General features: G+C 43.1%; 1 protein-coding gene across 1 annotated transcript in view; it reads right to left on the bottom strand.

The window, feature by feature from the left end:
* LOC115459265 (secretory carrier-associated membrane protein 1) overlaps nt 1–6,084 on the bottom strand; it is a gene marked incomplete at its 5' end in the record, with an annotated part of 43,524 nt that extends 37,440 nt beyond the window's left edge. Inside the window, one exon of the mRNA XM_030189119.1 lies at nt 5,956–6,084. Coding sequence (XP_030044979.1) covers nt 5,956–6,084 — 129 coding nt within the window. The remainder of the gene's footprint in view (nt 1–5,955) is intronic.
* Between the last annotated feature and the right edge of the window lie 8,686 nt (nt 6,085–14,770).

Here is a 14,770-nt window from a genome sequence, read left to right as displayed (position 1 = left end):
CAAAATCCAGGTTCGATCATGCTTCATTATAGGCCAAAAATGCCCATGCATTTTTGGCTGGAACTAAAACTCCCTCCACCCCTCACAACCCATAGACCCTACCATAAGAAGCTCTGGTGTTCTAGTGACCTACTCGGAGCAGAACAGATCCCGACTCACTCCTGCTCATGCCAGCTGTGCAGTCTCATAAGACTGAAACAGGAGATCATGGCAGCCATTTTGTGATTGGAACTGGCATAGGCAGCAGCGAGTGGGGATGGTGCCTGCCCCAAAGAGGCCACTAGATCACCAAAGCTTCTTAAGGTGGACTAAGGGAGGGCGAGAAGCTTGCCCACAGAGGCCTGGTCTCTTAACGGGGAGATGGTTTCAGTTTTGGCCAAAACTGAGCGGAGAAGTTTGGCCATACATGGTCTCAGCTGAAACCAAAATATGACTGATCTAGGTCACCCTGTAAACGTGGCACAACCCAGACAGACATCATGAAAATGATAAAGGGGATGGGACGACTTCCATATGAGGAAAGGCTGAAGCATCTAGGGCTCTTCACTTTGGAGAAAAGATGGCTGAAGGGAGATATGATAGAGATCTATAAAATAATGAGTGGAGTGGAACTGGTAGACATGAATCCTTTGTTTACTCTTTCCAAGGACTAGGGGGCACTCAATGAAGCTACAAAGTAGTAAATTTAATACGAATTGGAGAAAAAGTTTCTTCACTCAACACGTAATTAAATCTGTAACTTGTTGCCACAGAATGTAATAAAGGCGGTTAGCTTAGTGGGGTTTAAAAAAGGTCTGGACGGGTTCCTAAAGGAAAAGTCCATAGACCATTATTAAATTGACTTGGGGAAAATCCACTGCTTATTTCTGGGATAAGCTGCATACAATATATTGAACTTTTTTGGGATCTTGACAGGTATTTGTGACCAGGATTGGCCACTGTTGGAAACAGGATGCTGGGCTTGATGGATCTTTGGTCTGTCCTAGTGTGCCAATACTTATGCTTTCCAATTCAAATTCTATCTAGTCCTATTTCATATATTGCAGAATAATAAAAATATAATCCAAATATACTGACAGTGTACTCTAAATGGCCAGATTAAAAATTAAAAAAAAGTTTTATACAAGTGCACAAATCACTCAATTTTATAAAAACGTATTGACTATGTACACTAAGTACTTGGTAGAAACAAACTAGATTATCAGTAAATATGGTCACCTGATGCTCCATTATGTATTAATGTTATCAGGGGGAACCTAACACTTAGCTTCTGTTTTTTCAGATAAAAGCTTCCCCATATTATGCTAAAATATCTGAAAAACATGTAACTGAGGAGTCAACTCAGTGTTCCTGTTAGCAAGACTAGAAGTTCAGCTATTTATAAGGAGTTAAATGCACTCATAATGCTCCACATAAGCAAGCCATTTTAAAGCAAATAAGTTAAAATAATTAAATTTTTAAAAATACAAGAATATAGTAAATTATCTCTTAAGGGTTTACAAAATATTTTTATGTCAAAATACTTCACAACTTAATATGACACACCTAAGTACTTGATATGGGCATTTCTGGCAAATTATATTGTTTTAAATTTTAAAGGTACACACTGAGCTGTAAATTTGGGAAGCACAGAAAACTGTATTAGTGGCACTTATTATTACTTTTGATTTAATGTACGCTGCGAAGGAGAGAGGGGGGAAGAGAGCAGTGTGGCGCTGCAGCTGGGTGGGCGTGAGCCAAGACTGGGTAGGCCTGTGCCCACCCTTAGCTACACCACTGTATTTCATTCCACAGTCTAGCATCAAGGATAGGAGAAGTGGCTGCCAGACCTTTAAACAATTTATTTACACTGAGAAATACTAACACGCAGCACAGATGACCTGTCCATTCTCTTTAACTTGTGCTTCTGTGCAACCATCTAGCTACTGTTGGGAGTGCTGTGTCAATGTAAGTTAATAAAAAAAAAAAACATCTCAAACCAGCAAACACAGTGCTATCATGATATGGGTGCTCGTCATCGTGCCCGGGCACACTCTATCCAGATTATGAAAGTTGAGCAGATAGCAGCTAGCAAGTGCCGTAGACCTGCAGTCAAACAGTTTCATGACTCCAAAATTAAGTTCCCTCTGCCACACAGAGTTTTGCGCCGTCAGCATAAACCACGTTTCACCACCAAGAGACCAAATACATTCTTCTAAAAGGAAAACTGTTCAGCCTTTTGGGCTAATTAAATACTTATCTAAATGTCATGTGTCTTGTGGGATCTAGAGCTAGTGGCGCTACGTTGTACTGATGTGTATCTTTTTCTATGGTTAAAGACAATGCTGGGGGGAGGGGGGTAAGTAATGTGCATAAGTGGCAAGTACAACCCTACCCATCTACATACTAAGATAGCAGATGAAAACCAAACTGAGCCATCGTTTAGGATATCACCCTTTGAATGTCAACAGTGGCCAATTGAGGTCACAAGTATCGGGTAAGATCCCAAAAGAGTAAAACAGATTTTGTACTGCTTATTCTAGAAATAAGCAGTGGATTTTCTCAAGTCCATCTTAATAATGATTTATGTTTAAATCTGTTTTATTGACTGTAAACCATTGCTAACAAACGACATACATAATTTGTCTAAATACACATGTAGCATATGTCCAACTTCTTCACATTCACCGATTTGTTTGTTTTAATTTGTCACCACCCTCCCTTCCCTTTATTATTTGTGTTCCAACAACAGAGAACGACATACAACAGTTTTGAATATTTGGATTAATCTGCCTTTTGTCCCTATGAAATCCCTACTTCCCCCCTCCCTCCCACTTCGAACCCCTCCCTCCCCGGTGCCCTCTGTCCCTTCTTGCAAATCAAAACAGTCAATAGTTCAAGTATATGGCTACGTGCCGAAGAGGTCATTGTGTCCCAAAACGGGCTCCATCTTTGTTGAAACTTCTCACCAACCTTTGACTCAAAGTCTTTTACAGACAGGCGCTCCATGCGCAACAGAAACACCATACGGGTATGCTTAATAATGATTTAAAGACCATTTCTTTTAGGAAATTAGCCAAACCTTTTTTAAACATTGCTTAGCTGTTCCCTAGCAACAAATTCCAGAGTTTAATTACACATTGAGTGAAGAAATATTTTCTCTGGTTTGTTTTAAATTTACTACTTAGCAGCTTTACTGCATGTTCCCTAGTCCTAATATTTTTGGAAAAAGTAAACAAGCAATTCACATCTACTGATTAAACTCCACTCCGGTATTTTATAGACCTCTATGGTATTTCCCCTCAGCTGACTATTCTCCAAGCTGAAGAACCCTATCCGCTTTAACCTATTGGGAAGCTTGCCAGGTGCCCTTGGCCTGGATTGGTTGCTGTTGTGGACAGGATGCTGGGCTCGATGGACCCTTGGTCTTTTCCCAGTGTGGCATTACTTATGTACTTAAATAGTATCTCATTAGAACTCCCCAGTTGTGACCAGTTATATCTAACGAACAGTACTCTTTTGCCAAAAGGCCCTTCTTCCTGCAGAAGCTGTGACACTTGAGCAAGGGCATTCCTTTGCAGTGCCACAAGGCGTGTGCATGCCTACGGGGACTCCATAAAAATAGCCTGGACAAAATAGCCCGTCACAAATTACCTTACCAATAGAAAAACATCAAGAATGAGACGTATATTAAAAACTAATAATGTAAACAAATACAGTCTTCAACAATCAGAACAGATTCATTTCATATGTTCAAAGTAGATAAATGGACAATGTAAACATGCTAAAAATATAATCCAAATATACTGACAGTGTCTAAATGGCCAGATTACGAGCCACGCTTCTAAGGAACATAATAATGTGCCTGTAAATCTTTGTCAAGATGTATATGTTTGGACTTAGACGACTCCAGCTGCCGGAAGCCAGCAGGATAATGACAACAGCAACAGACCACCAAATAGCTAGAGTAGCAGTAGAATAAAAGATTTATAGCACAAATAGAGATAAAAACTAGCCCAACGTGGACCATTCTAAGTTTGAGGCTGCATCACGGGGAAACTGTTAACCAGACATAAAACAGTAAATAAAATAAGTCAACAAAATTATATACAATAAATATAAATCATAAGAACATATAAATCATCCTAAATCATATTATAATGAGATCAAACAAACATGATGAATGCTCATAAACATAACAGCATAAGGATTGACATACTAGGACAGACCAAAGGTCTATCAAGCTCAGTATCTTGTTTTCAACAGTGGCCAATCCAGATCACAAGTAACTGGCAAGATCCAAAAACAGCAAAACAGATTTTGTGCTGCTTAACCTAGAAATACTGCCAAACCTCCTAGGTCAAACTCTGCTCTCTTCTCAAACAGTCAAAATAAATACAAAATAGCAGAGAGAATTAAACAGGATAGCTTAATCAATTAACTACGTGAGGTAGTCTCATATGGCTGACACGGCTATTTTCATTTCACTCCACGGTGAATCTCTGCTCGTGTATATGTTTCAATCATTGACTCTTCCCCCACCTACCTATATCTTTTTCAGGTTTCTCATGGATATGCATATAATTATCTATATATATAAAAGGCACCTCCAACGTTCCAATGAAGCCTCAAGCCGGAAACTTGAGGCGCCAGAGATATCCAGTTTATCTGAAGGGGGACGTGTGCTGCAGCCCCTCCCCTTCATTAATGCTGGCTGTTGTTAAAAACAGTGAAGGGGAACATGCAGGGACGCAGCTTCAGGCTACCTTGCAAACAGGAAATGAGGGCGGGAACAGCTGAAACAAAAGGAAAAACAAAGCTTAAAGAACCCTGAAAGTGCATCCGTCCGTCCCTACTCCCCTTCACTGTTTTTTACAACAGCCAGCACTAATGAAGGGGAGAGGCTGCAGCACACGTCCCCCTTCACATAGGAGCACAAAAGACAAACTTTTCTTTCTCCCAGTCTTTGCAGTTGGCAGCAGCTCACAGGTTCTAAATCTACCCACTTACGAGTCAACTGGGAAATATTACAGCTCAGCCTCTTCACGTACACAGCAGCAGCTTCAGCGCAACACTGAACCGGAGCACGGGCTGCAGCACACGTCCTGCTTGCACTGCGGGCCCACAGACACTGACAGTGGGTGCATGGCACCAGAGAAAGAGGGGGGAAGGGGGTCCAGGAATGAGAGGGGGGCCCTCACACCAGTGAGGTGGGGGGGATGGAAGGGGGGGTCCTGAGACCATAAAGGGGGGAGAAGGGCATACAGGACAAAGGGAGCGGCAGTGACCTCGGGGGGGGGGGGGGGGGGTGGAGGGGGGGGGTGGAGGGGGGAGCAGTGCCTATGACGACCTCGGGGGGGGGGGGGTTGAGGGGAGGAGCGCTGGCACCCGGGTAGGGGGTGGAGGGGTCAGCAGCGCCGCTTTGATGAAAACCTTGCTAGCGCCCGTTTCATTTGTGCCAGAAACAGGCCATTTTTACTAGTAGCTTCATAATTACTTTCTAATAACACAACACTTATCTGTTCATATTAGTGTGCTGTTAAACCTCGACAGGTGCCTGTTTCGCTAAGCTTTGTCAAGGGGAAGTATCACCAAATTGACTACAGTGTCTGTGAATGAGAACACACAGACACTGTAGTCAATTAGTGTTGTGGAACATTTCTTGAAACCACTGGGAGTTTTTTGTGACATGTCGAGAAAAATAGCCACAGTGAAATCAAAATGCTGTGGTGAAGAAAAATTAGAGCTTCTTCCTCCAGCCAGAGTGCACTATTTGATTCCATCAGAAAAACTTAACTTACCCGGCAATTGCACCTGTACTATGAAAACTGACAAAATGCTCATTTTTCTACTCTCAGAACCACCATTAATTAGCTATGAAATGCACACCTAAATTTACAATTTATAAACATCTACAAATAGAAATTTTATAACAAATATACATGGTAAATTTCAATAAGGTAATTTTATACTCACACATCCATAAGTAGTACATAATCTTTACAGTCTTCTGGAATTCTACAGGGATGTCTACGGAGAAATCCTGGTAGAAACAAGGCCCTACTGGAAAATTTTCTGGAACAGGTGGCCAATTATTTTTCCTACCTGCAAATCAGAAAATAAAGTCTTTTTTTTCCAACAGTTATTTTACTTTGTCTTCTCTGCATGCTGCCTAAAACTAACAAAAAAAAAATCTACTTTGTTTCTTGCAAATTAGTTTGCAAGGTCACAGATCATAACCACTCTTGCCAAATTCAATGAGAATTTTTGACATAATGCCATTTTCCAGTGAAGTGATTTTGTCCATAACCAGACTTGCTTCTAATACTCCAGTACTATTCTTCCTCTCTCTAACCCATGCTATTTACCTGGATAGGTCTGGCATGCTCCTATCCAGCAATACATACTGGGGCTGATGCAGGGCTTAATTTGTAAACAAAAAGGAAGTGGAACTGGGGATGGGGTCATGACTGGAAGTGAACTTACTCCTACATACACAATACTTCATGTGTGGATTAAAAGGAAGCTGGTATATACTTGGAAAATTCATATATTTCATTTTAAAAATATTAAGGAATATCACCCACAGTAGTACAACCTTAAAATCTTGCACTAATCAGTGTTTTTCTCAATATTTACACTTTTGATACCATAGTGTTCTCCTCAGAAATTTTTGGCAGCAGAGTGGCATGAAGCAGTAGTGCCCTACAATGGCAAAAGGAAGCAAGCATATTTTTACAGAAACACTTGCTTCCTTTTGCCATTGCAGGGCAGAGTAGCTGGGTTGGGGCAGAAGAATGCTTAAATTTCCAAAGACCTTTGGCCTTGATACAGTTTAACAATTCTTATGAGTTAAATGTAAAAATGCCCTGTATCCACAAAAATCCAACCTCTTCCCAACAAAAAGTAAGACATTTCTCCTTGGAAGGCACCAAATAAAAAATATTCTGATTCTCATGTCATCTGAGCATCAACATAAATCTCTCCACTACCAGGCACACTATGAAGTACAAAACCTGAAAGAAATTCCAACTTACCAAACATGCTGCAAACCTGACATACAACAGTAGCACTAATTCCTAAGATTCAAATAGCAACAGCTGTACCTATAAAAGTACATAAGTAATGCCACACTGGGAAAGACCAAGGGACCATCGAACCCAGCATCCTGTCCATGACAGCGGCCAATCCAGGCCAAGGGCACCTGGCAAGCTTCCCAAACGTACAAACATTCTATACATGTTATTCCTGGAATTATGGATTTTTCCCAAGTCCATTTAGTAGTGGTTTATAGACTTGTCCTTTAGGAAACCATCTAACCCCTTTTTAAACTATGTTAAGCTAACCGCCTTCACCACATTCTCTGGCAACAAATTCCAGAGTTTATTTATGCGTTGGGTGAAGAAATATTTTCTCCGATATGTTTTAAATTTACTACACTGTAGTTTCATCGCATGCCCCCTAGTCCTAGTATTTTTGGAAAGCGTGGATGCTTCACATCCACCTGTTCCATTCCACTCATTATTTTTTATACCTCTATCATGTCTTCCCTCAGCCGTCTCTTCTCCAAGCTGAAAAGCCCTAGCCTCCTTAGTCTTTCTTCATAAGGAAGTCGTCCCATCCCCGCTATCATTTTAGTCGCCCTGCGCTGCACCTTTTCCAATTCTACTATATCTTTCTTGAAATTCAGCGACCAGAATTGAACACAATATTCAAGGTGTGGTTGCACCATGGAGCGATACAATGGCATTATAACATCCTCGCACCAGTTTTCCATACCTTTCCTAATAATACCCAACATTTTATTCGCTTTCCTAGCCGCAACAGCACACTGAGCAGAAGGTTTCAGTGTATTATCGACGACGACACCCAGATCCCTTTCTTGGTCCGTAACTCCTAACGTGGAACCTTGCATGACGTAGCTATAATTCATGTTCTTTTTTCCCCACATGCATCACCTTGCACTTGCTCACATTAAACGTCATCTGCCATTTAGCCGCCCAGTTTCCCAGTCTCGTAAGGACCTCTTGTAATTTTTCACAATTCTGTCGTGAGTTAACGACTTTGAATAACTTTGTGTCATCAGCAAATTTAATTACCTCACTAGTTACTCCCATCTCTAAATCATTTATAAATATATTAAAAAGCAGCGGTCCTAGCACACACCCCTGAGGAACCCCACTAACTACCCTTCTCCATTGTGAATACTGCCCATTTAACCCCACTCTCTGTTTCCTATCCTTCAACCAGTTTTTAATCCACAATAGGACATTTCCTCCTATCCCATGACCCTCCAATTTCCTCTGTAGTCTTTCATGAGGTACCTTGTCAAACGCCTTTTGAAAATCCAGATAGACAATATCAACCGGCTTCCCCTTTGTCCACGTTTGTTTACTCCTTCAAAAAATTGAAGTAACTTGGTCAGGCAAGATTTCCCCACACAAAAGTTAAGATACCTACCTGTAAGCAGGTATTCTCCGAGGACAGTAGGCCTTATATTCTCACCAGTGGGTAATGTGGTCCTGTGCTGCCTGGTCCAAAGCTTGTAACAAGCTTAGCTTTGTGAAGTCCTGAAGTGTGAGAAACGCTCCACCCCACATGTGCAAGTGCCTTCCCGCAAGCCGCAAGAGTGCAGTTACCACAGTTAAACACTACAGCATAAAATAGGAGACAACTCCAAGGAGAGTTTATGGTCCAGTTTCAAAAGAACCAACTTTTTATAAGAAGGTACTGCAGGAATGCTGCCGTTTTCCGGGCTTGCCACTAATAATAGCGGGAGACATGAATATGGTCATAGATCCTTCTTTAGACCACTCAGCAGGCACATTTTCCGCTCTTTCTAATGGTGGAAATGAATTACAGGCCTTTTATAAGACACAATCTGTTGGACCCTTGGTGTCTTTTCCATCCCGAACACCGTGATTACACTCATATTTCCAGGGTTCACCACACGCTCTCTTGCCTAGATTATATTCTGGTGGACCATGCTTTATTTCCCTGTGTGTCATCAGCAATGATAAGTCCTGAGGTGTTATCAGACCATGTGCTCATTTGGGTAGATTATGAAACAGGTCCCTATTTTACCCCAAAGCTAGGCTGGTGAATCCTCTCTTATTCATATTCCTCACAAGAATTTTTTATATATTTACAGGAACAGTGGAAAGAGTTTGAGTGGTATAATGAGCAGCACATGAATGACCCCGCACTTTATTGGCCCACGGGGAAAGCAGTGAAGCAAGGGGCTATCATTGCCTTTGTAAGCGCACACAAGAAGTGCATGGCATATAGCAACACTAAAGCGTAAATTACGTGCAGCCAAGAAAACCTACACTGCAAGACTGACTCCCTCAGCTTATGATACCTTACAGGTCACATGAATAGCATTTAACTCCTACATACAAGAGTGCACAGCCCTCTCCACACTCTATAGAAAACACATTTTTTTCACTATGGTAACAAAGCGGTGAAACTGTTAGCCCAAGTGACCAAGATATAGGGCAGGCTGCAGTATATTCCCATGATCCACACTTCCAGGGAGACCATTACATCTAAAATGGACAAAATTGCAGACATTTACTGATCACTTCCGTGAATTATATGCATAAGAATCCTCTCCAGATTTCTCTGTAGCAACATAAAAGTATCTGACACGCCGCTCAGGCATGCCTCGTTTGGTTCCAGAACTTCAGCCCAACTAAATGGCCCATAACAGCTAAAGAACTACAGGAGGCTATTCAGAATCTTGTTGCACTCAGCCCCTGGACCAGATGGCTTTACAGGAGAATATTACAACATGCTCTCTTTACAGCTATTAGATTACTATGAAGCAGTTGTACCATCCAGGAAATTCCCATCGCATGCTAATATAGCATTGATTACCCTCATTCCCAAACCAGGTAGACCACAATGACAACTCAAGAACTACTCCCCTATATCTTTAATCAACACAAACATTAAAATCCTCTTTCTTGGCTTCTAGGTTGACAATAGTATTGCCAAAGATAATACACCATGACCAGACCAGCTTTGTAAAGGGACGTCAATCGGGTTTAAACGTTCGTAAAGTGCTACTGGCCATGACATACTGTAAGCAGAAGGATATCCCCTTATTGGTGGCAAGCCTGGATGCAGAGCGGGCTTTTGACCGTGTGAAGTGGCCGTTTCTCTAGGAAATTTTATCATATGTGGATGTTACAGGCTGGTTTCGTGGGGCGGTAGAGGCTCTTTACATAGATTCTCAGGCAACTCTACTAGTGAACGGAGTCCACACAGCCTCATTTCCTGTTTTATGCAGCACGTGACTCTTTCAACCCTACTTTTTCTTCTCACATTGGAACCACTGTTGTGCACAATTAGGAATAAACCTGAGGTTCATGGAGTGCCGATTAAGCATCAGGTCAGTAAAATCCTTGCTTTTGCCGTTGACTTGCTGCCGACACTGACCGAACCTCAGGGGTGAATTGCTCAGCTTCTGGTGCTCTTGTCTGATTATGGTAGCCTGTCAGAATTCCGCCTTAATATGGCAAAGTCTATGGCATTGCCCTCCCCCATTGTACTGATTTGAGGGGGGATTTTCCTTTCAGTTGAGCAGAGGGCCATCTCAAATATCTGGGGGTTACTATCCCTGCTACTTTGTCAGAAATGTATACAAAGAATGAATTACCCACTTCTGGCTCACACCAAACAGGTTCTTGGGCTTTGGCATGCTTATCCCATCTCCCTACATGGACAGATAGCATTATTTAACATAATTCTAGCACCCAAAAGATGTATACATTTCAAATGCTCCTTTTGTACTCAAGGGTGTGGGATATGCACGCCCTCCATGACCTGTTGCAGAACTACTTGTGGCAGGGTAAGGGTTCACTTGTCTATTTCTATAATTCAAAAGCCCCTTTCACATGAAGGGCTGAGCCTTTTAAACATGCGTTTTCTCACACTGGCAGGCACCATGAGATATATTAATAACTGGTACCAAAACAGAGATTTTCAGTGCCCTATTTAGAAACTACTTTGTTTACTGATGTTCATTTCAGATGGCAACTTCACACAATGCTGGGTAGATGTCCCCCGCAATTACATCTGAATCTGTTTCTACAAACAGCATGGGCTGTGTGGAGATGGCTCTATAGATGTTATTGTTTTTCAACAGCAGTAACCAGATTGCAACAATCCAGATTTCCCGGCTGGTACGTATTCTACAATTTTTGCTCATTGGAGATCCGTTGGTATTTATTACTTGTCACAATTAACCACAGAAGATGGACGCTTATAACCTTTTGAGGAACTTGGTGCTAAACATAACTTATCGCCTGGGGACAGGTTTGCCTACTTTCAATTAGCGTATTATGTATGACAATTGCCATGGGAAGATCTGTGTGAAGATTACTACTACTACTAATCATTTCTAAAGCACTACTAGACGTACGCAGCGCTGTGCACTTGAACATGAAGAGACAGTCCCTGCTCGACAGAGCTTACAATCTAATTAGGACAAAAAAGGGAATATTAAAGTGAGGATGATAAAATAAGGGTTCTGAACAAAGTGAATAAGGGTTAGCAGTTAAAAGCAGCATCAAAAAGGTGGGCTTTTAGCTTAGATTTGAAGATGGCCAGAGATGGATTTGTGAATGAAACTCTGAATGAAGCTCTTACACTAAATTCACACTCATCCGAAGTGCTGGACTAGGTACCTCTCGATGTTGCTCATATTCAGCGCACTTTTCATTCAACAAAAAGAGTTACACGCCAATGTGTTATTATGGGAATTACAATACAAATTTGTTACGCTTATTCATTTCACCCCACCGTGCTAGCAGGGTGAGAATTGCAGCTACAGGGTGTTGCCCTAAATGCAACTATAATCCGAAAACCCTGGGTCACATGTTCTGGTCATGTCCAAAGATCCAGGAGTTTTGGAACCAATTAGGATGGACGATAAAGTCACAATGGTCCTTCTCTGTTGAACTGGATCCTAAGCTGCTCTTTGATGATTATGGTTTGTGTTCTCCCACCACCCCAGAACTGTTGGGTTTTCTCAGACGCCTGATACTTTTGGCAAAAAAGATCATTTTATTGCACTGGCAAGACTCCAGGGCACTGACCCTGTCCACTTGGCAATTTCAAATACTTACTCACTCTAGAGAGGCGAGACATATAAGACATACCTTCAGCTAAAGGTAAACATTTTCAAAACAGATGGGAACCTTTTTGGTCCACGATATGCCCTGCAGCCTGTAGCTGACTCTTGAACTGAATAGACTCTAGCTGACCTGTACTTCTGCTATGCACAAAAATGATAGGGAGAGAGGGGAATAGGGTGGCGGGGTGGGGGGGAGGGGGGAGGGGGAAGGGATTATTGAGTTTCTGTTGCTGGTTCACCATATTGAGTAGTTGATTTGTACTACTGATCTGCTGGCAATTTGAATAAAAATGATTTACACACACAAAAAAAAAAAGCTAAGAGGCGAGAGGCCCTATTACCAAATTCAAAATTAGCCTGCCTCACTCACTGCAAGCTCTCTTTAACAGCAGCCAGCTGGAGCTCATTAAGCTCCATTCATAGACGATGAAGGTGCTCTTCCTGACAAGGGAAAATTAGGTTCTTACCGTGATAATTTTCTTTCCTTTAGTCATAGCAGATGCAGCCATTACAGATGGGTTGTGTCCATCAACCAGCAGAGGGAGATAGAGAGCACACTTTTTTCAGTGCCTCATACCAGCTTGCTCCACTGCCTCTCTTCAGTATTTGAAGCTTCCAAAGCAGTATGGCAAACCGCAATGGGAATAACATAAGCTTTCCTCACAGCAAACGATGTCCCTACAACAAAGGGCATTAACTCAGAATGGAGGGAATGAAACATCCTCCCGGAGGGCATAAACTCATCCTCCACTGAGACATAACTGGAGGGAATAAACTCATCCTCCCCGAGGGAATAAACTCATCCTCCAAAACATGAAACTGGAGGGAATTAAGTCATCCTCCTTTAATTGAACAAGAATCCTGAAGACTGTTTTCCGACTTTCTCCCAAGGACGGAACCTCCAGGAAACATGAACAGAACCTGAAATAGATTTACAGCAGATAGCATCAGACAAGGAGGGATCATGGCTGCATCTGCTATGACTAAAGGAAAGAAAATTATCACGGTAAGAACCTAATTTTCCCTTCCTTGTCATCAAGCAGATGCAGCCATTACAGATGGAATGTATCAAAGCAATCCCTAGATAGGGTGGGAACAAGCCACACCACGCGCCAGCACTTGAGCTCCAAAATGTGCGTCCCTCGTGGCAGCCACATCCAGCCTGTAATGTCGGGCAAAAGAGAGCTTAGAAGCCCATGTTGCTGCACTACAAATCTCTTGAAGAGAGAGTGCTCCAGTTTCAGCCCAAGAAGAGGAAATTCTTCTAGTGGAATGCGCCTTAAAGGCATCAGGCGGAGGCCGGCCGGCAAGCAAATAAGCTGAAAAGATAGATTCTTTAAGCCAGCAGGTAATAGTGGCTTTAGACACTGGAGACCCTCTGCGAGGACCTGATAGCAAAACAAACAGATGATCAGAGGTCCTGAAAGAGTTAGTAACTCGCAGATACTGCAGCAGAGTCCTGCGCACGTCCAACAGGTGCAATTGCCCAAAAGATTCTGGAAACTCCTCCTCGACAAAGGAGGGCAAGAAAATAGGTTGGTTTAGGTGAAACGCTGAAACCACCTTAGGCAAGAAGGAAGGCACGGTCCGAACCGTGACCCCGGACTCTGAAAACTGCAGAAAAGGGTCTCTACAGGATAGCGCCTTGAGCTCTGACACCCGTCTCGCCGAAGTAATGGCCACTAAAAAGATGGCCTTCAGTGTCAAATCTTTCTCTGAAGCACGCTGAAGCGGTTCAAAGGGAGCACCCTGAAGGGCCTTCAGCACTAGCCCCAGGTTCCAAGCTGGACAAGGTGCACGCACAGGAGGACGGAGCCGAAGCACCCCTCTAAGAAACCGTGCCACATCCGGACAAGCAGCTAAAGACACGCCTTCAACCTTGCCACACAGGGAGGCCAACGCTGCCACTTGCACCCGCAGGGAATTATAGGTCAAGCCTTTTTTTACACCATCCTGCAAAAAGTCCAGAATCGGCGAGACAGGAGCCCACAGGGGTGTGATCTCTCTGGAAGCACACCAGACTTCAAACTGGCACCAAATTCTGGCATAAGCCATGGAAGTGGAACGCTTGCGGGCTTGCAGGAGAGTGGAAACTACTTTATTGGAATAGCCTCTGCCTCTCAATTGCGCCCTCTCAATCGCCAGGCCATAAGACCAAATCGGCCGGCATCCTCCATGGTCACCGGACCCTGTGACAACAGGTTGGGAACCAGAGGTAACTGAAGGGGATCCTCTACGAGCATCTGTCGGAGGTCCGCATACGAAGGCCTCCTGGGCCAATCCGAGGCGACGAGAACCACTTCTCCTGGATGCAGCCAAATCCACAGGAGCACTCACCCTATCAAGGGCCACGGAGGGAACACATACAGTAGGCCCAGAGGCTAGGGTTGAGCTAAGGCATCCAACCCCGCCACGCGAGGATCTCTCCGTCTGCTGAAGAAGCACGGGACTTTGGCATTGGTGCTTGTCGCCATTAGATCCATCACGGGCTTGCCCCACTTGGCACATATCTGCAGGAACACTTCGTCTGCAAGTTCCCACTCCGCTGAATCGATCTGATGCCTGCTTAGATAATCGGCTTGCACGTTGCTCTGACCTGCAATGTGAGCTGCCGACAGAAACTCGTAGATGCAGCTCGGCCCCAGTGGC

Source organism: Microcaecilia unicolor, unplaced genomic scaffold (assembly GCF_901765095.1).
Source record: "Microcaecilia unicolor unplaced genomic scaffold, aMicUni1.1, whole genome shotgun sequence".
In the NCBI taxonomy this organism is placed as follows: domain Eukaryota; kingdom Metazoa; phylum Chordata; class Amphibia; order Gymnophiona; family Siphonopidae; genus Microcaecilia; species Microcaecilia unicolor.
The sequence above is the reverse complement of the archived record's forward strand: the minus strand, read 5'-3'. Positions and strand labels throughout refer to the sequence as shown.